Below are 26864 nucleotides of genomic sequence, written 5' to 3' on the forward strand. Positions count from 1 at the left end.
CTGATTGTCCTATTGAATTCTATGGACCTCTCTATGAATTAACATTGTGTTTAGCAGGAGTGAGGATGACTTGGTCTGTCCATATAAATTAGGTGCATTATTTTAATACAGACAATTTTTCTATATAGCTGCTTTCACTTTTCTAAACTACGTTTTAAGTAATTACTTTTCCATCAGAGATTGATTCAGTACTTGCTTTGAAAACTATTATTTACAGGCATGTGTGGAACAGAGCTGGGCTGGGAGGAAGGGCTGAAAGGAAAGGAGTCTTCCTAGGATGCAACATTGAAATACTGTGAGCATCTCTTTAGGGGAGGTATTGAGCATCCTTAATTTCTACTGATCTCAGTGCATGTCAAAGCTGCTCAGCACCTCAGAGAATCAAATGCTTTTATATAGTGGATTAGGCCTCAGTTCTTTTCAGGTGCTTTCCCCTCTTTTTCTTCTCCTCCTCCCCTTGTTTCATAACTTCTTTTCTATTCATAAAAGGTACAGATTTTTGTTCTAGGGATGCTCAATATTTATATTTTTTCTCGTAACAATCAAAAAGAACCTTTTCCTCATGCTTCGTGACTTATTTTTACTGGTTAAATACGATTGAAGAATTGTTTTGTACTCATCAACTATTATGCATCAGAGATTGACCTGTTGCTGTATTAACTGATGGTGTTACTGTGGAACTTTGTATTCCTGTGTATTCTGAGAGATACTACTACAAAGTGAAGCAAGCCTTTCCTTATCATTCCTGTTTTTAAAGCATTGACTCATTGTTTGATCATGCAGATCTCATTTCATTTCAGTGTTCTCAGGTTTAGAGAGGTTGTTTCTAAAACAAAGCCTTATTTCCAAGTCCCTGCTATATATACTATACTTGAACTTTTCATATGTACTCTAAAACTTGAGGAAAACAAGCAAAGTATAGGTGGTGGCGATACAATACTTTCATCAAAATTTCTTTCTGCAGACTTGCTGCCTAAATCCAATCTATAGGACTTCTATTAAAAGCAACTATTTGACATCACAAAATTTTTTAACATAACAGAAAAGAAAGTACTTCACTGTCAAAGGACACTGCTTTTCATTTGCCTCAGCATTAGAGGTCAAGAAAGAAGTATAAGACAGCTGATCAAAACCAGCATCCAATAATCAAACCAATATTTAACTGCTAGCAAGAGAATCCTTCAGAACAATTGGGATCTTTCTTTGTTAAATTGCATGCTTTCCTCTAAGCAAAGAACCTGGCAAAACCCCCCCAACAATGCAAAAAAAGCAAAATCTCTTCTCAGCATAAAACCTCAGTGCCCTCCTACCTGTAGAAGTGGATTGCACCGTTTTCCTCATCCATTCGTAAGAGCTGTGCCTTTGGCTGTTGGGAGAGATTTGCTGTGCATTAATGGTATCTACAGGAGGTAATCCCCCGGATCCAGCGGGATGGAGGGAGCTATAATCAGCAGAACTGTAGGAGACCTGTCCAGGAGACGAGCCATTGATCTGTGCAGCAGCAACTGTGCTGGAAGGTCCTGGGCCGTAAGCGTTCCAGTCCTCCCGCTGTGGGCCATAGTGAGATCCCCAGGCTCCCGCAGGCTGTCCATGGGTGTCCAGAGTTGGCACATGATGATATCCCATGTAATCTGAATAGGGTGGAGTAGACACAAAGTTTTGCACTGGCAGGTTGTTGCTGCTGCACCTTGCAGATCCTGGATACATGCTGCTTTCTTTATCCAAAAGATAACTCACATACATGATGCTCACAGCCTGGCTTTGTCTTGCTGGGACATCCTGCTCTTCACAGTGTTTGTTTGATCTCTCTTCCCCTCCTCTTTCTTTCTCTCTCTTTTCTAGCCCTGACTGGCTCTATAAATGACTCATGCTAGCCCTGATGTCCCTTTACTACACATGATTAACAATGGTTTTACCAGGTGCTGGTGGTAACAGTTTACTAAGGTCCTGCCTGATGTCACAGATAACTGCCTGCCCCAAAATTACATTTGCATTCAAATGAAGGGCTGATCATGCAGGCAACTCCACCTTGCTGCTAGTTCTAGTGCTTCCTTTCTCACAGATCCTTTATGTGTTACTATCCCAGTTCTATACTTTTAAAATGTAGTTTGAAATCGCGTGGTCTTCAAGCAGAGTTGCATATGTAGTTAACCAGTAACTGTTCAGACAGTAGAATTAGTATTTTTCTTGAGTGAAACACATCAGAGTCATAAATTCAAGCACTAGGTTATGGTTAGCTAAAGCCTGGTATCTGCTAGTCCACTAGTTCTTTTGTTAGAATGTGCTATGTTATTTTTTTAAAGTGAGAACAAAGGATCAGTTCAGTCTTTAACTGCAGTTCTTACATAGTTTCTCAAATGAGCAGTCTTCTTGACTTCAGCTCGTAGTCCATGTGGGAGAGCACTTAGAAACCACAGCAATCCTACTGATTTTAACATTACAAAGGATATACAAGAAGTCTCATAGTCATTTTGAGCATTTGTTCATACGAATAGTCTTGTTGATGTTTGCAAGCCTATTCATGAGCTGGCTGCTTGCCATGGTGATTGAAGTTTCTCCATTCTAACTTAAAATGTTAACAGAAAGAGAATCTGTTATTGGGAGAATGCAAAATTTGGCACTTTCCCTATGCTTATGTCTTGTTTGTGATATTGAAATGAGTAGTAGTTTTCCCTAAAGGTTTTTCTGTTCTCATTGCTGTGCTTGCTCATAATAACACCTTTTCTTAGAAATATGGGAACAAATTCTAGCTTTTTAGCTCAAAAAAACAGTTTCCTAAATTTCAGGAGGAATCTTATGTAAGTAACAAATTCCTATGAGATTATCTATATCCAGGAGCGAGGAGAGAAAGTGTTGATTTTTATTTTTTTTAATGAGATAGATACCTTAGTATTGTCTCTTAATGAGAATTTACTGTTTTCATTCCTGTTCCTTTAATGATGTGATACTTAATTGCACCTTTATTAATGAACCGATTTGTTAAAAGGATTTTTTTCTTAAACAGGTGCAAAGTATAATGAGTTTTTTCTTTGTTCAGAGGTGTATTTTTTCTTTGAGAGTCTTTTGCACTTTAACACCATTTAAACTCACAGGTTCCTCCTGGTTCTCAGGAGGAAAGAATCACTTTGCACACCTGACAACACTGTTGTTTCCTTTTGTGAGAGGATGGTGTTCTTAGGCTGTATTCACAAGATGGGTTGTGGCTGTAGTGGAAAAACCTTTCTTGTCTGTGAATTTCAGGGCTAGATGGAGAAGCACAGGCTACCTTCTCTGAGCATTTGCTAAGATTTTCCTACCGTGCACTTGGGTAAAACTTGTGCTTTTTTACTTTTTGCTTCTTGTGGGGTTTTGGAGGATATTTTGCTGGCATAATTGTTGAAAGGTATTTTAAAAACCATTAGGTGGGAGAAGTTGGCAGAAACTGTTTCTTCTGCTTGCATATGTGAGCTTATTCAGTTGCAATTTACACATCTGTGACAGCTGGCCATTCAAAATGACCAAGTATAGCTGCTGGTATAGACTCTTCAAATCTAGGGAAGTCAATAATCACGTATCTGAACAGCTTAATTTTCCCATATTAGCAAAGTAAATCATATTTGTCTACTTACAAATTAGAGACTTACTTAGAGACACCAAATTAGGTGTCTCTAGACAGCATGTGTCTAGTTACCAATGCAATGGAATTTCAATGTAGCATGTTCTATATATACTGGTAGGTTGGCTGTTTTTTTTACTAGAGTGTTTCACTCCCTTTCTCAATCATTTAGAGCAGTGTGATTGCTTGGTAGCTCTGAAGCTCAGACTGTATTGAAATAGTTACAAAGAAAGATTCTTTATGGCTTTTTGTTGTAACTTGATTTCAATTTCCTTTCCTCCTCTTCAAAATTGTTGTGGTCTTGTCCTTTTAAGCATTTCTATACCTCTCATGAATGCAGGTGTACCAATAAATCAGCCAGAGGAAGAAACAGCATTTGCTCATTTACTGTAGCATTAGTTGTAGCCCTCCAGCTGTCTGGAGAATGTTCTAATTACACTCATTCAACAAAACTTTTCCTGCAGGCCTTAGCTATCTAATATACCAACAGCACAAAATGCTGCAGAAGGGCTGGGTCTCATTGCTTGGTTTTAATCTTGATCCGCCCTTCTGCAGTGTTCAGGAGTGTCGGATACACCAGGCTATAGTCATGCATTCCTTCTCTGCCCTACTGCAATGTTGTTACATGGGAAATGTTTTGAGCATTTTTTTCATAATGGTATAATTTGGTGCAGGAAGCTACTGAAAGTAGTAAAACAGTGTTTCTCCATGTTTATTAGAAAAAAGTAATTATGACATAAAAAGATCTTTTAATGCTTTCAACTAGTATGTGTATACATTGACCTGGAAGGAGACTGTTCCTTATTCCGTACTGCTTAAAGAAATTATTTTACAAGGTAAGATTGTTAAACAGACAATACTTTACTCCTCTGGCCACATGCTGTGACCACTAAGCGGGAAACTGCTTCCTTTGGATTCCCAAGCACCCTAAGTTGGTCTGATTTCAACAAGCTGTATTTTGCTTTTGGTTAGTCCAAGTTTTTTTTTAATTTGTATAATTTGAATCTGACTTACCAGTTGAACCACAGTCCTTCGATGTACATATGTTTTAACTGCCAGGGGTATGTGAATAATCACATGCTGATATAGTTAATATAAACCTAAATATTTTCGTATGTTCTCAAACACATATTAGAAAGGGACTTGGATTTGAGTTACTTTTTATACTTTCTAGCAAGAATATGTATTATTAACAGGTGTTGTATTGGGAAGATCAGTCTATATGTACACCCAGTCCTTTATAAATATGCCATTCTTCCGTCAAAGCTGCTTCTGGAAAAAGAATTCAGCAGCTTCTCTAGTCAGTCACTACATCTGTGCAGTGTTTGTACACAGTACTGTATGCATACAATATTTGGAGGTACTTATTTTGGTAAATAAATCTTGAAGTCTGTTAGAATCCACTAATACAGTGTATTCATATGTGAAAAAAATACACTTCACACAGGCATTCAATAGGTAACTAGTGGCACATCAGATCCCCAACACTTTTGTGTACATTGACCATACATACAGCAAAGTTCAGAATTTGGAACTAAATTGTGGATTTCAAGCTGAAAAGAGTTTTGATTCAGGATTTTTGTCCATTTTAAATAAAATTGCTAATATATTTTGAATTCTGAGCTCTTCTTCTCCAACTGGGTGAAATTTAGAACTCACATTTTTCTTATATTTTGCTAGTAATCCTGCACTGACAATTCTGAATTTCATTTTGCTGTTCTGAATAAAGCTGTCTGCAAATATTTTGGTTTGTGCATTATGCTTTGATGTGCAGGAATGGTAGTGGCCAAGTAGGAGAGGTCCCACCAGACAAGCTTGGAGTAACAAAGCAGGAGCCTGTCCGTCTTCCCTGAGTATGTTTTCCCTGTAATTGTATTTTGAAGGATACAGTAACGTCAACATTTACTACCCAACTCATCTTCATTTGATTGTAGTGTAGCAAAGAAAAAGGTTAGATTCTGATCTAAATAGCTGACTTGAGTGACAGCTGCCCTTGTATGAAGTGTTATCAGTTTCACTGGCTAGAAGGGTGTACTGGAGGCTGGGGACATTAGAAATGACATTGCCTTGTATTTGATATTTATGTGCAAATATTATAGAGCAGGTAATGGGTCCGATTTACACAGGCTGAACAAAAAGCAATAAATAGCATCCAAATTCATAACATAAATTTTATTAAGAATATACAGTCTTTCATCATTCTTTTGTGAGTAGCAACATTAAGGCTAAAAAAAAAAGCAATTAAGGTGGAATTAATTGCTTTGTAAAATATTATTCTGCCTTCTAATAGCATCTATTATGTGATAATAAATTCCAACATTATCAATATGAAATGAGATTTCTCCACGTTGATTTGTGAAGAGACCAAATCCAAAATCTTGTAGATCTAATGAATAAAGTGACTATTCTGTGTTCTGGGCTCACACTGAGAAGCCAAAAGATGAATGGAAATGAGAAATTCTCCTGAATTCTCAAAAGAGGAAAAAACTTTGTGGTTTTGAGATGAGCCTAAAGCCCCTTCACCCTGTGGCTTCTCTTGAAATACATTTTTCCAGTTCTAAATTCGAATAGTTTCTATATTCTGAGGTTAGGAAGTAGCATCCACCATAGATACTGGTTGAGAAAACATCTCTTAAGGTGATTTTATCAGATACTGCAGATGGTGATGTGATGGCTGTGGTCACAGACTAGGCAGGAACATTGGAATGCTCTAGTCTGCTTTGATTATTCCTATTCTGCTACATGAATGGGTCTCCAGGGATTTCCTCTGTCATGTCATAAAGCCATAGATCTGCTAAGATTGTACCCTAACCTTTCCATGCTGATCTGTCTCAGACTGTAGTCCCGTCGCTGTCCTGGGATGTAGGCCCTCACCTACGCATCCATTTTCTTATCTACAGACTTAAAGAACTGTAATAGCTCATTTTAATTTTTCTGAGTTGTTTGTTTTTTTTTTTTTTTTTTCCGTAAGTGTAGCAGCAATTTTTGGAACCATGTTTCGTCCCAGTTCCAACACTGGTCTTTGCTCTTGTGAAGCAATGGGGACAGCTAGTGGTCAGCTGGCTGAATGGCAAGGAGATGTATTGGATACATTTTTCAGTGGCAATGACCTTATTCAGATTTCAAAGTTCTCGGTCTGTTCTGTTCTATGCGGAATAGAAGTGCCTCGAGTGATGTGAATCATGTCTGTCACATGCCCAGATACAGGAAGCGGCAAAGCTAGTGAAGAGTCCTGGCTTAGAATTTTGGTTATGTTGCAGAGGTTTTTGCTACACTATTTAATTAACTGTAACATCTCTTTTATGAAACCTGAAGGCGTATGATTCCATATGGAATATGCCATGATTCTTAAAGTTCACTTTTACAAGCGATTTTCTGTTTAACAAAGTGCTTAAAGGTCTAAAATGTGCTACAATACAGAGCTGGATTACTGAGCTGCCACAAGCAGCTAGGTGTGTGAGTGTGCAGGGCTGGTCTTGCACTATACCTTTGCCTCTCATGTAATCTAACACAGCACCTAGTCAGAATGTGGGTATTTCACACCTGCTTCACACTGGTAGAAATGTCTTATGAGACAATGACAGTGAAGAAGGAAGAGCATGACTGCAGTATTTTAATCTTGTATTCTTTAAGGAGTAGCTGTGTTTTTAATATATTTTCTTTGTTAATCTCTATATATGCTTTTAAAAGAATGATGCCAACTTCCAGGATGACACTAGTTAGCTCTCGGTTGTGTAAAGAGAGAACTGACATGTCTGAGTAGATAGTAAGAAGTAAAACTGAGGTAGAATGAATGCTGGGATAGATGATTCTCAGTGCCACTGGTTTGTTCAGTTACCTTGGGCTAACCAGGTAATGTGTGTTCCATATTAATCTGTAAAATGAAATTAACACTCATGGCCTCGTGATATGATAGAATTTAATAAATACCACAAAAGAGGGTTCTGTATGAGGTGTGCAAACCACAAAGTCTTTCATCACTTGTGAAATGAATTAGCTAAAATATGTTGATGTGTTTATCCCAGGCTAAAGTAAATGGCTGTCTCATAAGAACACCGATAATGTTGCTAGTTCTGAAAAAGAATATCTATTTTCCTGACTGTTATTTTCAGGATGCTCTGTGCTTTGAATTTTTAACACCTTGCAATGGCTGGATCTCCTTGGGCTGTGTGAGTCATGCCACTTATGCAATGAGCTTGAAAGTGGTGAAATTCTTGCAGCCTAACCTGATAATTCACTACCAAACCTTGGAAGAAACCAAAGGAGTCTGCTCAATAAGCTTTCCAGAACTAAGTACAAACAGATCTGAAGCCCGTGTTCGCTGCCTCTGCTTGCACATTGCCATTGTTGCAGGACCTCAGCTCGCCATTTGACTGCCCACAGGAACAGGAGGGAAAACTTGACCCATAGGCAAGAAGTCCCTACTTCGGTCAGTTCCTACCCGACATAGCAGCAGACCTGATGCGTAACAGGAGGTTTTCATTCCCTGTCAAATACTCCACGAACTGTGAGATGAATGCTTGGTATGAACTGAGTGGCTAGCTAAGTTAAGAAAATGTAATCTGGTAGTCCAGTACTCTTGATTTTTGTGTGTTTGCATATATATGTTTAACACTCTTCCGCTGGTGGAAGCTTACATGTCTGCAGGTCTTCAAAATTTAGAGGACACCTGATGGCTGCTAAATCCTGTCTGGTGAAATCGTTTTATTTTAGATAATGGTTTTGAGAGCTCTGTGAACACAGGTCTCAAAAAGAACATTCTGTTCTTTGTGCTATAGGTACTATTAGGCAGTTAGCTGTGACCACAGTCTGTACGTGGATTATTTTAATCAGATTCTTAACTAGCATCAAAGATTTTTTTTTTATATTGCTGCTGGAACTAGTGTGCTCTTTCTCCCTCCGCCCCTCCTCCCCCAACCCCACTCCCCCTTCCTCTAGTAGGGAAGCTATCTCTGGATATGACAGAATATCTCAGGATAGGTGACTGAGTGATCCACAGCTACATTTCATATAGCTGTACAAGCACTCGTGAATTAAAAATAGTCACAGAAATAGACTCATTAAAGTGGTATTTTCCACTAGGTGGCACTTTCAATACATAGCATGGACAAAGCCTACATGGCTGATTAAGTACCCCTATTAACTGCTATTCAAATTTGTAGTTAGTAATTGACCAAGCTAAAAAAGGATCAGAGTAGTTCTTCCTGCAGCAAGTTTCTCAGCTCCTTTTAATACTTATATTGATTAAATCTCCACTCCCAACTCGGTGTAAAAGAGAATGAGCTCAGAAATTACCTCCTCTCCAAAATCTCTGCATGCAGCCTTCTCCACTGTTGTCATGTCGTCGTGTCCTGCCACCCACCCCGCCCCCACCCCCCCCAATGTTTTATTTCCCTGGAAATTAAATCTAATAGTGTTGTTCAAAAACAAAACCACACAAACAAATTTTATTTTAAATTGTCAGATACACCTAAAATGAAGTGTTTCCTCACTGCCAATAAACATGAGCAGGCATCAAACATCATCGCTTTGCTCCGTGCTTCTTCCTAGCCAACTCGCCAAGCTTCATTCTCATTGCTGTTCAAGGCTTTGCTCAGAGTAGTGCAGAGGGTTGGAGTATGCAGAAATAAAATAGGCCAATAAGCAAGGACATAAGTGACAGTGGAAGTAAAGGGAAAAAAAATAAATTACTTGGAGTAAAATGGGAGTTGCAAAGGGAAAACTGCATAGGGAGGTGAGTAGTATTAGTTTTATATTTAGAGAATAATTGTTTGAACTTCCCTAATGTTTCACTTCTGGTTTTGGAGCACTTTACAGAAAAGGATCTACCTAATGCCCTTTCTATACACGAGACACATGACTAAAAAAAAAAAATTAATCATGCAGTGTAGAATTTAGTTATACCAAAGCTCCGTTCTCTAGCTCTTGCTTCCAGTACTGTTGGAACTGCCCAGGAGATTCATAATAAAAATTGAAGGAAACACAATAATTCTTGCTCTGTTTGTTTTGAGGTGAGTGAGTTGTAATCTATTCAGGATGGAAAAAAGGCAAGACCTACGAATGAGAAGATCCTTAGTAAAGTTATGTGGTGTTCACTGCCCAGACTGAAAGCTGTTGGGGAATGGATAGCGGCACTGAAAAGGTTTTAAACATACATGCCCATAACATTCGTATTGACCAATATGGGCTCTCAGTGGTCATTACACAGCTTTCTACAGTAAATACACTACTCACTGCTACTGATCATGGTTATTATCCTAAATTTTTGAGTGTACAGCTGTTTGGTGAGTGCAGAAATGATAAACATACTGAACAGTAGCTGAGAAAACCTAGATGTAGTTTTCAGCTCAGATCATCAAGTTCAGTTTTGCTGTTGGCACATTATTTGATCTATTTACTTTATGGCAGCACAATGAATCGTGAACTGTCCAGGGGTACAACGATGAATCCTGTCCTTCACAATAAGTTATAAACAGTTGAGCTCAAGTCACTGAAAGAACTGAACTGAATTGCATCGCTTCCAGCGGCTACTGTTAAGGACACAAGTACATTCTCACCAGTAAAACCATCTGTGTTTTTGAGTATTAAGCTTGCACATGGTCTTCTGAGTGGCTTATAGGGTTCAAAATTATTCAGTAAGTTCAAAAAGAGCCTTTAAGCTATTTATGTTGACTGTGCCCTTTTGAGGAAGCTACTCTAAGTCGTAGGCTTGCAATTAGCATTGTTAAAAAGTTGTTATGAACCAGAAGAGATTATTTAAAATAAATCACATACTTTTGGTTCACTTGTACTGGTTAGCTGAATGTATTTCTGCAAATCCCAGTATAAACTCATGAGTTGGAAACAATTGAGTTTAGTGTTAAAAGCAAAACTTCCAACGTCACCCTGAAAGAAGCTCTGAAGTTTCTTACGTGGGAAGTTTGTAACTGTACAGCTGTGCTTAAAGTTCACAGCATATGCAATGTGGAAGCAAAAGATGGGTTTAAAAATAGAAATGTGTGGGCACTGAATCTGTTTATTTGGGAAGCTACCATACCTGTTGTTGTCCAGTGAGTGACCTTTTTGATTGTAGCTGTAATGTACTAAAGAATCTGTAGCTGGGAGGCTGTTACTCAGATGTGTACCTCCAGACTGGAGGGGAGTTACACAAGCAAGCATATAATGGCAAATATTCTCTGAAAGGGAAAATGCATAATGCTCCTCTCTGCTTTTCTTCAGAAGATGCTAAGTGGGAGTGGCTCTAGCTTTTATACAAGGACAAATGGCATGTGTGATTTACTGCTTCAAGATACTATTCAGAACAAAGAGCTCAGAAGAATTTGTATGAAGATGTGATTATTACATGAGTCATAGAAAATACAGTGTTTAAAGAATCTCATTCCTTGTGCTTCAAGGTACATATTGTCAGGGCTAGTTTTCCAGAATTGTGTAGTGTGTGGTTTACTGAAGTTTTCTCTAAAGTATCTGACTTTTAAATTCTGATTATTTGAAAGACAGTACACTTGAATAAATGCATCATTGCATTCATTTTGCATAACAATCCTTGTTCCTGCTATTACAGCTGTATAATAGTATTTAATACGTTTTACAGTGCCTTATATTTATGAAGATCAAAGTATTTTGCAGATATTTTCTATCTTTATACTTCTAGCAACCAGATAAGTATTTTTTCTCAAATCTAATCTGTTACACTGTGTCTTCTATGGCTGCTAAACTAAGCATGAGATAGTTTGGGGGTAGATGATTATCTGCATAGATACTTCTATGAACTATTTATAAATCACTTGGCATAGTTATATGGAGTAAGGACATTTTGAGAAGAGTAATGGGTAACATTGTTTATTTGCATGTTTGCTGAGCTTAATATCCTACATACACTCTTCCTGACTATCTAGTTATTTACATAGCTACCACTATGAAACACAGGGTTATCTCAAACCATTAACTAGGTTAGCCTCGTAATACTACCTGTAGGTACAAAAATAATATTAATTCTCTATAGATTGAGAAATGAGGCAGAGACTATTAATCTGGCAAGAAGTCAACAGTACAGCAAGAGCTGTACAGCTGGAGTATATCTCTTAAAGCACAATGCAGTGTCTAACCTAGTGTGCCATGTCGTCTTCTTTATACTTGTTAAATTACCACTGAACCTGTGACCCCATAGGAACGATGCGTTGAAGCAGTGAAACTCTGGCTATGAAGTCAGTGGCAATGTCAGAACTGGGGCAAGGAGGAAAACACGTCAGAACTCTTCCACCATTTCCCAATTTCATTTTGGAAATAATCCTTTTGAAGACACACACACACAGTTCTAGTATATGGATTCTGGAAAAATAACTAAGGTATACTTTTCTGATTAAAAAAAATATGTTAATTACTCCTTGGATTGCACAAGTGGTGAGCCTCCAAAAGATACAGGTAGTAAAATAAGAAGCAAATCTGAAGTGGTATAAATCTTTCTTCAGGTCTGTTTAGGTCTTTCAACACCTACATGCAGACCTGTGGAGAGAAAGGCAGTATTCAATTCAGCTCACTGGACTGAACTTGAAAGTTGATGAAAGAGTCTCAGCTGGCATAATTTACATGTAGAAATGCTAAATGAAAGTGCAAATTGCATCATTTTATGCTCTTATTTCAATCTCTGTAGCTGTTGACTGACACCTGAGTTTAGGTTTTGGAAGATGCTGCTTGTATATTAATGAGATAGCATAATATAACTTTGTAGTAGGTTCATTCCTTTCTAGTGTCTCTGAAGTAATTCTTCCTTGCCTCAAAAGGCTTTAAAATGAACATTACATCTCCAGCCAGGCAAGGTCCTGTGCCAAGTAAGGCACAGGAGATACCTTTCAGTTTTGAAACAGCACGACAGGGCTATTGCCAATGTGGCAGGAGGTGAAAAGGTCCTGTGTAACTATGCAGTGCTTGATGTTGCTATTGCAATTGCAGACATTTCTCAGTAGCCATCAATCATACAGAGAAAATCTCATAAATACAGAGTAAACGGGATTATTGTACCAGTACTCTTAGTTCTACACAGGCTTTAGGACTGAAGAAATTACTGGGAGTGCTTGGCTGTCTTAGGTCTCTGGTTGTCCTTAACTGAGTCCTCTGAGCAGTTATCTGTATATGTGAGGATTCATAAAGGGATGGAATGAAAAATCCCATGGGGGTTGGAGAGGAGGGATACAGCAGGGCTTAAAATTGAGGTGATGTTTAAAGGTGATTATCGCTACACTAGCAAAACTTTTCCAAAAACAAGCTTGGAGGCCACAGTGAAGACCCCTGAGTATCCCACTGACTTATTTTCCACTCATTCTTATGTGCTTCTTGTTCTTAGCTTTGGCTGACTGACAGAAAGAGGAAGACGCATGCATCTAGTTGTTGTATGGTTGCTACACAAATTCATAGATCCTTTTTCATATTTTTCTAGTATGAGGCATTGGTAGTCTGCCTACCAAAGAATATGTACTACCTTTGGAGATTAAAAAAACCTATTGAAGCAGTTAATAATTCTGTTAACTGATTTAGAGAACTGCTTAAGTAGCAATGTAAGTCCAAGTACTTCTCACCCCTTTATGGATACATAAAGGGTGATATTTATCTCCAAAGTCTTAAACACACACTGCATTGTGTCCAAGAGCTTCCAAAGAACTTTTGAATAAGCATCGTAAGTCTAATATGACATAAGTGTTAGCTTCATTTTTCATATGAGAAAATGGGATGCTCAGATTTGCCTGTGGTCACACCATGGCTCTGGAATAGAACCAAGAATTTTCCCAGGAGTTTTAACTCTGCTCTGTAGTCTGACTATATTTTTTTCCAGTATCATTTGCCTTCTGCAGTTTTTCAGATTCACACAATTCTCGAATGTTCACCCATCTCCCTCTGAGTCATGTCCTAGTTGTTCTTGTTAGAATTTCTCAGGACCCAGCTGTGAATATCACTGAGTAGCCTTATTTTGCATTTCTCAGAAAACTAGTATATTGTAGCTAGAATGGTTTTAGTTGTATATGATGTGTCAAAATGTCATTCTCATTCTTGCAGCAGCACTCTGAATCTTCACAGCTAGTCAGACTGGTGTAGGGTCCTACTTAGTGCGTGTTTTATGACTTAAATAGCCTGGATAGATTGACCCTGTGGCACAGGTCATGCTTACAAAATTCTTTTTCCTTTCACATTATAAATAACCATATGGAGTTTTTTATTTTCTTTATATCTCAGGGTACAGGTAATAAAGAATAGCAGTATTAGTGTTCTCATGTTCTCATCTTTTGCAAGCAATCTGTGTGTTTTCAGTTACTGTAAAGATTTGAGGGGGAGATTGTGGTTATTGAAAAAAAAATTATTTTTTTTCCTATGGGGATGAGAATTTCTTCCAGTCCCACATAAACCCTTGCAGCAGGTGGTTGCTTAGAAGAATATTAGAACAAATGGATAATGATTATCCTAACTTTGTGCTGAAGTTCAGCTGGTCTCTTTTATTTACATGTCTTTTTTTTTTAATTGGCTAAATTTAAAAATCTCTTTCATTAACATCAAGGGTTCTGTCATACATTCTTAATTCCCATATTCTCATATACTGCGTGTTCTTGAATTTTTAAGCTGTAAACCTAATGCGACTAGCAACTTTTTTAAAAGAGTGAGGTATTAAGGTGCAGCCTTAGCAATTGTAATGCATTGATTTGATTAAATCTAATAATAGAAGCTCCAGTTCATAGAATTCTATAATAATGCTGATTGTTTCAGCAACAATAATTTTTATCTTGTCTCTGTTTTTGATGTGTGAATATCTCTTCCTAACTGTCATGTCATGTCCCCCTTTTGACCTCAAGCTTTGGGAGCAGAAATTGCCTCCTGTTTTATACAGTTTTACTGAGCACTTAATATTTGTGGACTCCTAAGTCTGACCAGGAAACTGTTGTAATGTAATTTCCATTCTGAAAAACGGAGATAAATTCTGATACTTAAGTTGTGATGAGCCCAGCTGTGGCAGGTTAAGATACAGCTGCAGTTGCCTTCTGCCCACCTGCTCTATCCCAGTAAAGGAGATTTCTGCCTTCCTTGGTTAGCTGACTGGAACTGGGAGTGTACTGAAAAGGGAACAAACCATCCCCTTCAAATGGCATTAAGGAGCAGGGAGTGTATTTTCTTTTCTTGGCTGTCCAGAGTCCCTGCAGTAGTGTACGGAGTGTGTTGTGGTTTGCCAGAGTGAGATGTTATGACCAAAAGCTGGGAGTGTGTGCTTCATGCTCTGTATGTGATGTGAGTGCATATGGAGTGACCCCGAAGGTACAGCACCTGCTGGGACAGTGTGGAGGCAGCTAAACTTGACCTAGTCTCATCCCTACAGCCCACAGAAGGAATATACTGAACTGTGCTTAGAGCTGCATTAGGATGCGTTTCAGAGTGACCAGATTGGTTCACTCCAAAGAAGCTTGGGATGAACTAACATCCATAGAATGTGGTGTGTAATCAGGGTACAAAACACATGGGGTGAAGCAGGAAACAAAAATATCTGATGCTGTAGATGTACCCTTAAGGCTATCCAAAAGAACTCTATGGGGCTGGCAGAGAGGACACAATCTACAAAAGGCCACCTTCCTCAAGAATGGTAGCTGGAGGCTGAAGAGGGTTCCCCACAGTGTCAGAGATGGCAGTAGAGGCACATGTTCAGGCACCTGGGTGTCACTCATAAAGACATGAGCAAAACCTCACAATTTCATTGTTACTGTCATTATTTTTTCTGTCCATTACCATCTTGCTATGTAAGGCTAATGCAGAAATTGACTGTTAAAAGCATGGAAAAATACTACTGGAATAAAAATAAAGAACCCTGTGTAGGAGATGACTATACAGAGGGCTATCTGGAGCAAGCCCACTTACATTTAATGAAGATTCAAAAATGTTATAGCTGCTTTAGCAAAAGGGCCCTCTGTTTATTCTGCTTCTGCTAAAGAACAATACAGTAGAGTCCATGAATGGGGCTCATATGTGTTCCTGTCAAACTGTTTTACTCCAAGTTTACAATATTGAAAGGGGGCTTTACACGCAGTATGTAGGAACTTCCATGAAGAAATAACGATTTATGTAATTATAATTATTTCTGTTCTATTTATTCCTCAAGTATTGCTCTGACTGTACTCCCAAGTGTTTTTTCCTGCTGTTTTTTTTTTTTTTTCTTTTTTACTAGAACTATTTCTTTATTTCTTTTAAGGTACAGGAAGGAGTACTTGAGGTCCCAGGCTCAGTATGTTCTTTCTTTTTTTCTCAAAGCCTTCCAACCGGATATCCCATTTTCAAAATAAATACAGCATTTTGTTTTTGGAAAACAGGAAGGGCAGGCCATGGAATGGATAGCAATAAAGATTGTTGCTGAGATTTCCAAACTTGGATCTCAAATTTTAGCAGGAGGTGTACAGAACAAAAACACAAACCTTCCTCTTCAAGGTTTTTAAGGAAAAGAAATTTTTGCAGGAAATACTAGATGGAATCTGTTTTCAGTCTTTTGTATGCAGATATATCTTACCCCCAAACAATGTCCCTTTAAATAGAGACTAGCTTGTAAACATGAGAAGAATTCTTTCGTAAACTAGGTTTAGATATTAAGTCTTCTGATCCGTACATGAATAAAACCTAACATTTTTTGTTACACAGCATGCAGCCAATGCATCTTATTCCTATGTTTGTGGTATGGGGTTTTATTTTTTTTTCTTCTCCTACTACAACCATGGTGCAAAAATTTAATGAGCCATCTGCTGAAATACAGTTTTTCTCTGTAAATCAACAGGGAAAAATCGCAGCCTCTTTCTCAGAAGAGCTATTCCTTAAACATGTTCAAAGTGATAACTTCTCATTTTAGTGACAAACCTTTTCTTTTTTAAATTCCTTTTAGATTTGTAGAGCCCAAGAAACAGCTCTTGAAAGATCTATATTCTTTACAAATGAAACTGTTAGGCATCCTTTTACACAGACAAATTTTGTCTTCAGCCATACCTGTGAGAAACCCTGTCAAGATTATGTATCTGGCCAGCTCCCATGCGGAACAGCCTAGTGCTCTGCAGATTTCTCAGAGGAAATTTGTGGTAGTGGCGGTGCTCCAATGTTAATGGTGATTTTGTTTAATGACATTTTAATAACATCACTTGTTATAATGCAGCAACTGTTTTAACATTTAAAAGCAATTGAAAATATCAGTCTAGGTTAAGCCCTTGTTTGATTATAGGAGTTTTTCTACAACAGAATACTAGGTGTGGCATTACAGGGACATATTTTCAAAGTCTTTTATGAGATTTGAGAAATTTCTTCGTGGCTGAATGTTTCCAGTCTCATCAAATCAGAGGCAAAGATGACATTTGATAAATTAGTTGCTTTTTCATTAACATAGATATATTATGCTTATGCCATACCTGCAGACTGCATTAGAAACATCCTTTCCTTGCAGTCTGCACAGAAATATATCTCAGTATAGCTATATGGATCTTGGTACATCCTCAGTTGTATATGCTTGGGTGTTTCCTTGCCTTGCAGTAATGATAGTCTTTACCAGCAGCCTTGTTTCTCAGGAATTTATGAGGATATTGCTACTTATCACAGTGCCTCCATTTGGGTTATCGTTTGTAATCCCAAACCTCATCTTGTGAACAAATCTTGCATGTAAAAGATTTTAAAAGTTTACTACAGCTAGGATTTTCTCCTATCTCAGCCAAAATGTTTCATTTTTAAAAATCTGGGCTTAGATAAAAAAAAAAAAAAACCAACAAACAAACCCAAACCAACCACAAAACCAAACAAACAGGGTCTGATATGGAAATACCTCTACAAGCCTGCCTGTGCTTGTGATTACCCTTTTGTTTGTTTGTTTGTTTTTTGTTACTTTTAGATATATGTATTTCTTAAAGTAGGTTTCAGGGAAAACTTGCCAGTTTTGTTTGCTGGACAGAATTCCTTAAGTCCAGTATGGTGAGGTCTTCCTTGCTCCAGAAATTGTTGGGAAACAAACAGTAGAGGTGTTTGATAGGTTTAGGTGGTCCTGAGAAAGACGAATGAAGAACTGCAGCTTCTACTTCTGAATCAGTGTAATGAATACTGCTAATTATATTACTGATATTACTATTGTAAAGGAGAAAAGAATTGCTTCTTTCTCCTGTTTGTAACTGCTAACTGATTTATGAACACAGTAACTATTTGGGGATGTAATTTGGTTTCAAGGCATGTCAAAATGATATTCTAGATCCACTGAATGCATCTGATTTTGCCTAATGAATAAATGACAACAAAAAAATGCTCCAGCTGGTGATCAATGCTGCTTTTTCAGCAACTGCTCCTGTTGCTATGAGACAGCAGGGAATCTCAGCTAGCTGCTGTGGCGTGGTTTGATCCAAACCCAGTGCAGGAGGTTTGTTCATGTCAGATGATGCAGTCTGAGTGAGTCTGAATATTTACAGAACCTGCTGAAGACTTGTTAATATTATATTTCTTCTATTGAGATGTCACCAGAAATAGAAAGAACCAGACTTGTGATGTCATTACAAAGAATAATGGCAAATTAAGGATTGCCTTTAAAAGGAAAAGATTACAGATGGGAGAGAATCCCTGAGGTTTTGCATATCCTGAGTGCCTCATGCATCAGGGAAGAGAACCTTGTGCACAAAGATCTAGTGAAACATCAAAGGGAGAGGCTTTTATTTATAAATTCGTCTATAAAATATCATTATGCAATAGGAGGAGATCAAGGCGATGCTCTGTTTGCATCCATTCGTAGGCATTAGGCCAGAAAATACTATAAGAGGTCTAGGAGTCTTTGAGCCCAGTGTACCCTGAATCTCTGGGTAGCACTAAATGCTTTGAAGATAATTATAAAACCGGCATGTATATCAAGCTATGATGTCTTTAAATGAGGAAGTTGGAAATGTATTGTAGTTTTGTTAGCTTCATTAGAACTAGAGTATTTCTTCCTGCTGTTTCCAGTTCCATCAACTGAAGGTCTAAGCAAACACTGTTTTGTGATATGAGCTTTGAGCTTGTAATAAAGAATTTTGGAACTGTTGCATCTTTATTCTAGAGTACTCAGCATGAGCTTCTTCATGTGCATCTTTGGCCATGACTTTGTGTGCTGAAATCATAAAACAAAGTTGTGTATAAATGTGATGAGAGGTATTCTGCACAAACAGTTACTGGGTGGTATTCATGTCAAATGAAGATATTTTATAGCTTTGAAACACAACTTCAGTGCACAAGTCAGGAAATGGCTCTCTTGTGCTTCTCTGTCGTCGAACTGAAATTTGAATGTAGAAAAGGTTGATTTAATATAATTATTTTCAGCCTATACATCTATAGGTTTTACAGTATCAACAGAAATGCTATTGTAAATAAGTCTGTGACAGAGAGCTTTCTAAAAAGATGTGACTGTTATCCTCATTCTCTCCGTAGTATCTCTAGCCCAAAATCACCTGCACATTGCAACTGCTGCAGAAACAGACTGGGGATGTGAGAGGAAGAACTATTTCAAGATGCTGCTTAGGGTATATGAGAGAGAAAAGGAAACCTTTGCAGACTGCTTTTTTGTTTGGTGATTGTTGGTTTTTATTTGTGTGTGGGTTTTTTTTTTTTTCTTCCTTTTTCTTTCTACTCTGTCCTTTTCTTTCAGGGATGGTTTGAATATTAACAAAGAAAAAAAGGCACATTATTTTGAACTGATCTTTATTTGACAGTAATTAGCAATGTCTTTAGCAAACTCTAATGCCGTTTTGGAAAAAAAAAAACAAACAATACCTTTCCATTCTGTGTGATTAGAGGAGCTGAATAGTAGTATGAAGAGAGAACAGAATTGTTTTCCTTTCACATTTGCTATATCATGGAGGAGAGGGGAGCTATTTTTTCTCCTTTCTGGTGACACTGTGAAGAAACTAACAGAAGAAAGTGGCTCTTGCTGGTCCCATAAATGCAACAGAGTATATAGAAAATACAGCTTCTAGCTCAGAGTTTAGTAATCCTTAAAAGGTCTGTCAAGATTGCTATAGTCTATACTAAGCTACCAGTAGCCTACTGGAAATTCAGCTTATAGAGTGTGTTATATTTTGGTATAATGTAAACCAGTGCTCAAAATAGTCCTGCTGTACTGGCAAAAAATGATTTGCTATTATATTTCAACTCATGCTATGTTTGTGGGGGTTTTTTTTGGGGTCACTTTCCTGAAAATTAGGTAGTTCAGAAAAATCTTAAGTGTAAGCCTAAGCCTCAGAGATTCTTATTGCAGCTCCCATTGCACTGCTATTGAGATCAGGTCCTGTTTTGTAGCACCACGTGATGGGAGGGAGTGTGCTAATTTCACATGATTGCTTTGCAGTAACACGGCGGTCAGTATGAAACGTGTACAAGGAGATCTGGTACCTTTCCAGGTCAGAGGATGGCTGGTTATTTGGTCCAAGTCATGACATCTTCCAAGTCAGTAATGAGGGCTGCAGTTCACAGCAGTGTGTGGGAAGGCCTGATGGAAAGGAGTAGAGTAGCCAGCAAAGCCCAAGAAATGGGGTTAGGACCGGTGTTATCTGTAACAAATATTTGCCAAAGCAAGTCTCCTGGGTTGTAGTTTCACATCATGGGAACAGTCCCTTAAAAAACACAGTGACTGTTCCAAGCTCAGTAGGATTTCAGCCTCAGCTGAGCTACTTGCTCTTCTCAGCTGAGTCACCTCCACATCCACCCCCTCCTTTTGCTGCAACTAGAGGGCAGATGGTTGTTGCTGGAATTAGCCAGGCACTGTACCACCTGCTGCAAGCTTCTGTATGTTCATTATCTTTGCAGCCATCTTTTCACAAATGAGGGGGAGGAAGGGCTAGAGACTTCTTTCATGCTGTGTTGCACTATGTAGTATCTCTGAAGAATGGGGTTCCCTCCCCTGGTCTCTGCAGGTATCATGCTGCTTCGCCCACTGAAAAATGGACCAGAAAGCAACAATGTGAGAACAGAGGGCTGCCTTTAACCCCATATAGGAACACGATGGAACAGAATTCCACAGTAGCATCAATTTAGTGGAAAATAAAAGTGCTCCAGACCATCAGGCATTGCTGTGACATCAGCTCCTTTTGCAGCATCACTTTCTGTTACTAACTGGGTGGAACTGACAGTCATGGGCAGTTTTAGGGGACTCACTGTGTGGAAGCATGGTGTCCCATTTTTGTCATTAAATGTTATGTAGCAAGCAGAGATCCTGGTGATCATCAGACAGAAGTGGCAGCAATACTTACCTAATATCTGGAAGTTTTATGCTTGTGTAACACCATGACATTTTAATCCTTATCCTCCTGGACTTGCAGGAGTAGTTTCTAGATGGTTGTTTATAGAGCAAATATATTAAGCTAACTTGTTTTTTTAATGTACTGAGTTGTTGTTTGCCACTCTTTACAGCAAACTCAGCTTTTCTGATCTTCACATGTTCCTTATCATTACATTTTATTCCCATTTTTCAAATAGAAATTTAGGCACAGAAAAGCCAGTTACCTTTTTGGGAATTTAGGAACTACAGTCTTGCAGGTCAGCTCTGAGTCCACAAGATTTCATTGCCTGATTACAGAGCTAGATGGGAGCAGTGCTAATTCTAGCCGAGGTTTCTTTGAAATGAAAGTATTAAGATGTTGCAGTTCCTTCCCTCCCTCATTGCACCTTTATGGATGGTATGTGTCTTAGCTGAAAGCAATTGCTACTTTATCAAACTGTACAGATTTATCTTTGAGCAACTGCTATCACTATTCCAAAAACATACTTGACTTTCTAATTGCAGATTGTTAAGGAATAATGTACAAACTATGTTACGACCAGTAGCCCCTGCTTCTGATCCCTGGACTGAGCTCAGAAAAGTAATAGTTAATCTGTATTATTATGCTCATCTTCTGTTCTGGTGACTTGTTTGGGACACGCAAAAAAGAATGAAACTGCCTACCATCTGAATCTCTGCAGCAATTTCTTGGTAGTCAAATGTCTTATTCTGTATTAACGGTGTGCAGAAATGCTTAGTAACATGCTTACACTGACAGACAGCAGGAGACACAGCTTCTATTATATATATTGTAGCTTTTAATATTTTATCCAGTGCTCCTGTGTAACTGGAACTTTTACATTTGTGGTTTGTGGCTTTGGAGTTACAAATTACATGGCTTAAGCTTGCTATAGGTTGCCAAGAAGTGTTTGTAGCTTTGGTTGTATGGAACAGAGGTTCTGCTAAACATTCATTATGTAATTATGGAGGTTTATTGGCTACAATGATTCAAGTGAAACATCTCAGTTGCACCTTTGTGTCTCTCAGCCTTTCCACAGAGCAACCAGCTTTTCTCACAGTGCTTAGCCCTTACAGTGAGAGGTTAACAAATTTGTAGTTGCAGCTCAAACAGTTGGCAGTTTCAAGTAAGGTCCCTGGTAATTCAGTGAGGTTTTTATAGTATGTCTGACAGAAGAAGAATTCAAAGCTGGGACAGGTTTGGTAATCCCTGATTTCTGTGTTTTCTGCCTTAACATTAATTGATCTTTGTAGCTATCACAAGCTTTTTTTTTTTTCTCTTTTTGTATCTCAGAATGCTGCTTACTGCACAGGCAGATGGTAACTTTCATTCCTCTTGCCGAAGAGCTTATAGTCTAATAGATAATGCAGCCAAAAGGTGTGAGAAAAAGCAAAGGGTAAGAACATTATTTATGGAGTATCACTTATCAGGATAGCAGCAGAGCTAGAACAGAAGCACTACCTAAGAGCTGGGTGGGAAGGGCATCACCAGCTTCAGGGTATACAGAGAATGTGCCAGCCCTGGGCAGAGCTCGGGCCTTCAAAGCTTTCAAATTAAATCCTCTCATATCTCCAAAGAAAATCAAAGGAAAAACAATAATTTGCTGAAGGTTAAGGATACTCAGCCTTTTCAACAGAAGATCAAATACAACCAGCCTCCCTTTGGAATAAGGTGGACTGCTGAGTTCCTGACCTCTTGTGGTCAGTTATGACACTGTGGTATTTTAATTTATGGGTGGATATTGCTATCTTAAAATTTGAATTCCTGGCCCAAATTCAAGAGTAGATAACATAGGCTTTTATTTACCCTATATTCGATCTCAAGAGGGAAAGTTTTTCTTAAAAAGTTTTTGAGTGCTGTGAGCTGTTTTATGTGGTTTCCCTCCGCTGTTGCCTACCTGTGCCATAAACCTTGTAAAATACTGGAACCACTCCTATAAATGCTTATACCTAACCTTCCTTTGGATTAAAAGTTTTCTTTTTCCACCGAGACAGTAGATAATAGCCCCACTGAGTTCTCTTAAGTTTGTATGTGATGAGATGGGTGTTCGTCTACATGAGGAATATTATGTTTTATTCCCAGAGAGTATGGGAACATAGTTGCAGTCATCTTCTTTCTAGCAGGATAGATGTGGTCATGAACTATTTTCAGTTTCTAGTAAAACAAATTCTGGTTGCAATACAAGGAACCTTCTGTTTTGCACAGTCTTCTGCAGTTTGATACGTTATTCTATGGTCTGAACTTGGTGAACGTAAGGAGGCACTGATCCCAAAGTGTTGCAATCAGGAGGAATCACTGAATCTGAACAGTCTTTAGATTGATACTCACCTACATCGGGCTGTCTTGGAGTTCAGGTAAAGAGAAATCAAACTGTAGAAAGGACTGCCTGAACATTGATTTCAAGTACAAAGTAAGTTTATTTGGAGACTTTATAAACATACAACTAAAACTGAAGGTCTGACTAAGTACTTTTAAATTTTATTTTTATTGGATAATTTTAATAGTTGAGATGATCTCTAACAAAGAAACAATGATTAAGCAAAGTCCATTACTACTTTTGATGAATATCTTCTTTTTTTCTAGAGCAAGATGTTTTCTTCTTGCATACTGAAACACCTTCCCACTTTGCATCTGTTATTCTTAACACCAGTACTGTTGATATAAAAAATAATGTAAAAATAATCATAAGATTAAAAAAAATCCCTCGATTTTCAGACTTGAAATAATTAAAAATCCTTGGTTTAAAATCTTTAAGTATTTGATTAAATTGGTACAAATTAATAAAGAACATCCATGAAAAACAAATTTTCATGCAAAATTGTTCTGATCAATTCTGAGTCTTCAGGGCAAAAAGAAAAGTTTTCTACTAGATGCTTCATGTTTGTTACCTTCTGGCATCATTACCCACCAAAGATCTGATGTCATTCCCCAAAACCATCTGCTGTCATACATCTCCCCTTAGCCTGGAAAGCTCTGCCAGAGAACAGCAAGAAATGGTGTAGTATAGCCGCATGATATCTACTCAGCGTACAGATATGTTTGGACTATTCAGTGTAGAGATCTGTTCATCTGAAATGATGGAGATGGAAATAAAGAGGATCAGGAAACAAGACCTGCAGGTGTTTTTTCCATTAAGACAAGTGGAAACAATACCAATTTTCCTGCATTGCTCATAGGACTTGTCTGCTATGCAGAACAGCCTCAGTATTCAGCTGTTCACAGAGGTGGACAATGAGCTACATCTTGTGTTGAACTCAGGAACCGGGCTCCAGGACAGACATTCAGTAGGAGCAGCAAAGGCAATCACTATACCTAGTCTTAAATGAAAGCTTGATTAACTTGTTAACAGGATTATGTACAGGGGACTGCACTCAGTGAACCAATGACGTCCTTTTCAATCCTGTGTCCCCAAATCATGGAGCATGTGTCACCAGTAATTGCCAAGTGCTTACAGAGGTCACAAAAATGCTTGTTAAAAATAAACTTGTGATGGCACACAGATTACATAATGACTATGTCCATGTCAGGGGCTGTAAAGACCTGTGTCACTCATGACTCTGCCACTTCAAATCAGATGCCATAGCAGTATAACAGCACTTAGAGAGTCTCTGGGAGAGATGAAACAGGAATTGCCAAGAATATTGTGCTTGAAGAATTCACAGTTTGTATCTTTACACAGTTTGACAAGGCCCAGACTCCCTTTTTTGGGTGTTTCCCCAGTGAGTTGCCTTTCTTCTCCCTTGTGTAGTATTGAAAGCAAGGACCTGCCTTCCCACAGCCACTCGCCACGTTCACAAGGCACTTCATTACAAGTTTAGGAAGATGTTTTGAGGGGAGTGAATGGGGGAATTCTGGCTGTGCTGCAGCTATTTTCTGGCAGTGGAGCTGACCTAATGTGGCAGCAAAGCTGCTGAAAAGTTCCCAAGGGGAATACTGTGGCTTGAGGAACATCATAGTGGGTGTATGTCAGATTGATGTCTGCAGGAGACATGCCGATGGCACATCGTACACGGAAAAGCACATTAGACATTGTCATACCTGATTTGTTCCCCAGTACTACAGTGGTACATAGGATCAGCTGTAAACTCAGTGCTCATCTGTCCCAGTAGGCTGCTTGATGGAAAAGCTTGGTTTACACAGTGATATTTACTTAATTTTGATACCTTTGGAATGAAATGAAGGTGTTTAGGAAACAAAGGTAAAGTCCTCCAACAAGGATTGGGCCTTATTGCGTGTGTAGATTTCATAGTGCTACAGAAGCGCCAGAGGCTTTCCAGGACTGGCACACTGTATTGCCTCATACTTGCAAAGCAATATGCAAACGCTAGAACTGTTAAAAAGCCACTTGACTCACAGCTGCTCCTCCACTTGACATTTCAGTTGAAGACCAAGATTAGGAGCAGCATATCAGAATACCTGTATTTAAAATCAGGTGACACTCTACTGGTGCCACTTACAGATGGCTGAGTAACTGTCAGCTGAGTAGCGAAGTCTGACCATCAAAATCTGTTTTCAGCAGAGGTACATAGAAGTACCTTCATGAAACTATTCCTTGCAGTCATATTCACAGTGGATCTATGTGACATTGCTGTGGCTTATGCATGTTGACCGAGTTCTGTGACAGGAGAAAGGCTTTATGGTTGTGAGGGATTCCAATAGCTCTATGGAAGAAACTTCTTTACTACCTCCTTGGTCAAAAAAAAAAAAACAAACCCAACCAACCACTAACCAACCAACAAAAAATGCCACAAAACCCCCCACACAAACCCATCTAGCTTCTAGGAATATGAAAGTACATCAGAGTACATTTTGAGTAATTTTTCTCTATTATAGCTAGATATTAAGGAACAGGGAGAAAATAAGTTACAGATTTTCAAAATTACATGATTTTGCATTATTTAGTTTATGGCTTGCCTCATTTTGTTGGCACTGTTTGTGGAGGGAGATAGCAAATTAAAATCATAGAACAGTGACATTAGACAGATACTGTCCTCTGAAGAACATGGACAGCCCAAGACAAACATACAGGAGTATCATTGACTTGCCAGTGTTTTGGTTTGAACCCCTATCAATAAACAGTGTAGTGATTAAATTACAGTGGAGACTTCTGAGATTTTTACTAGTTTTTTGGTTCATTATTCATCTTGCGTAAGTGCATGTCAGCAGACAGTTACAGCGTAGACACCCATGGTATTCCCCTCTACTCTGATCGTCCGATCCATCTTCTCAGCATAATTTTATTCCATGTAATCATCCTTCCATGCTTTTCACTGCAGAACTCTTTGAGTCATACTCCTTCTAAAGACTTCTACTTCCACATAGTTTGCCAGCTCTAAGCCATCTTGGCCAGCAAGCCTTTGTGCTTCTTCCAATCTCTAACTATGCTGCTGTAGAGATGAGACAGCATACTAGATTTGAGACATTGTGTTCCTCCCAGGGAAGCTCTTTTTCATATTCCTTTTTTCTTAGTTTTTCTTGACCATTCAAAAGACAGAGCTGCTCTTTGTACACAGCACAGAGAACAGCCACCTACTTGCTTCTGTTCTGTGTTTGGCTTCAGTAGATGAGGAACCCCAATGACTGACAGTGCAGAAGTCCATGCATTCAAGTCCTTTGGTAAAACCATCTGTTCCCTTTCTGCTCTTCAAAGTCCTAATGTGGTAATTCCAGTTATTAAATTGTTTGGTCTTTACAGAGTTCAGAACTCATTCACAGCCTGAACCATGCTTAAACATTCTGAGGAGGTCTCACTAAAGACAACCACAACTCTGAAAGTCACAACTAATATCTGAGACAAAAAGGAAGGTGTTTTATTTCAGTATGTTCAATGCATTTTTAAAGCAAGCCCAAAATTTCATCTATTTTTAGCTGAAAAGCATCAGTACTGCAGAAGCATCAGAACTGCTCATGCCACGTCTAACACCAGGTACATCTTAATTATAAGACTAAATCATTACATCACTAAATTCAAGACTTTACATCTGGAGAAGTTT

The 26864-nt window shown here is 38.5% G+C and overlaps 1 protein-coding gene across 1 annotated transcript in view; it reads right to left on the reverse strand.

Moving 5' to 3' along the window:
• Positions 1–14907, reverse strand: part of LOC308054030 (homeobox protein CDX-1-like) — a 31394-nt gene extending 16487 nt beyond the window's left edge. Inside the window, exon 1 of the mRNA XM_080366162.1 lies at positions 1311–14907. Within this exon, the coding sequence (XP_080222288.1) occupies positions 1311–1743 (433 nt within the window). The 5' untranslated portion in view covers positions 1744–14907. The remainder of the gene's footprint in view (positions 1–1310) is intronic.
• Positions 14908–26864: the final 11957 nt, after the last annotated feature.

Source organism: Falco punctatus, assembly GCF_963210335.1.
Source record: "Falco punctatus genome assembly, chromosome: 15".
Taxonomy (NCBI): domain Eukaryota; kingdom Metazoa; phylum Chordata; class Aves; order Falconiformes; family Falconidae; genus Falco; species Falco punctatus.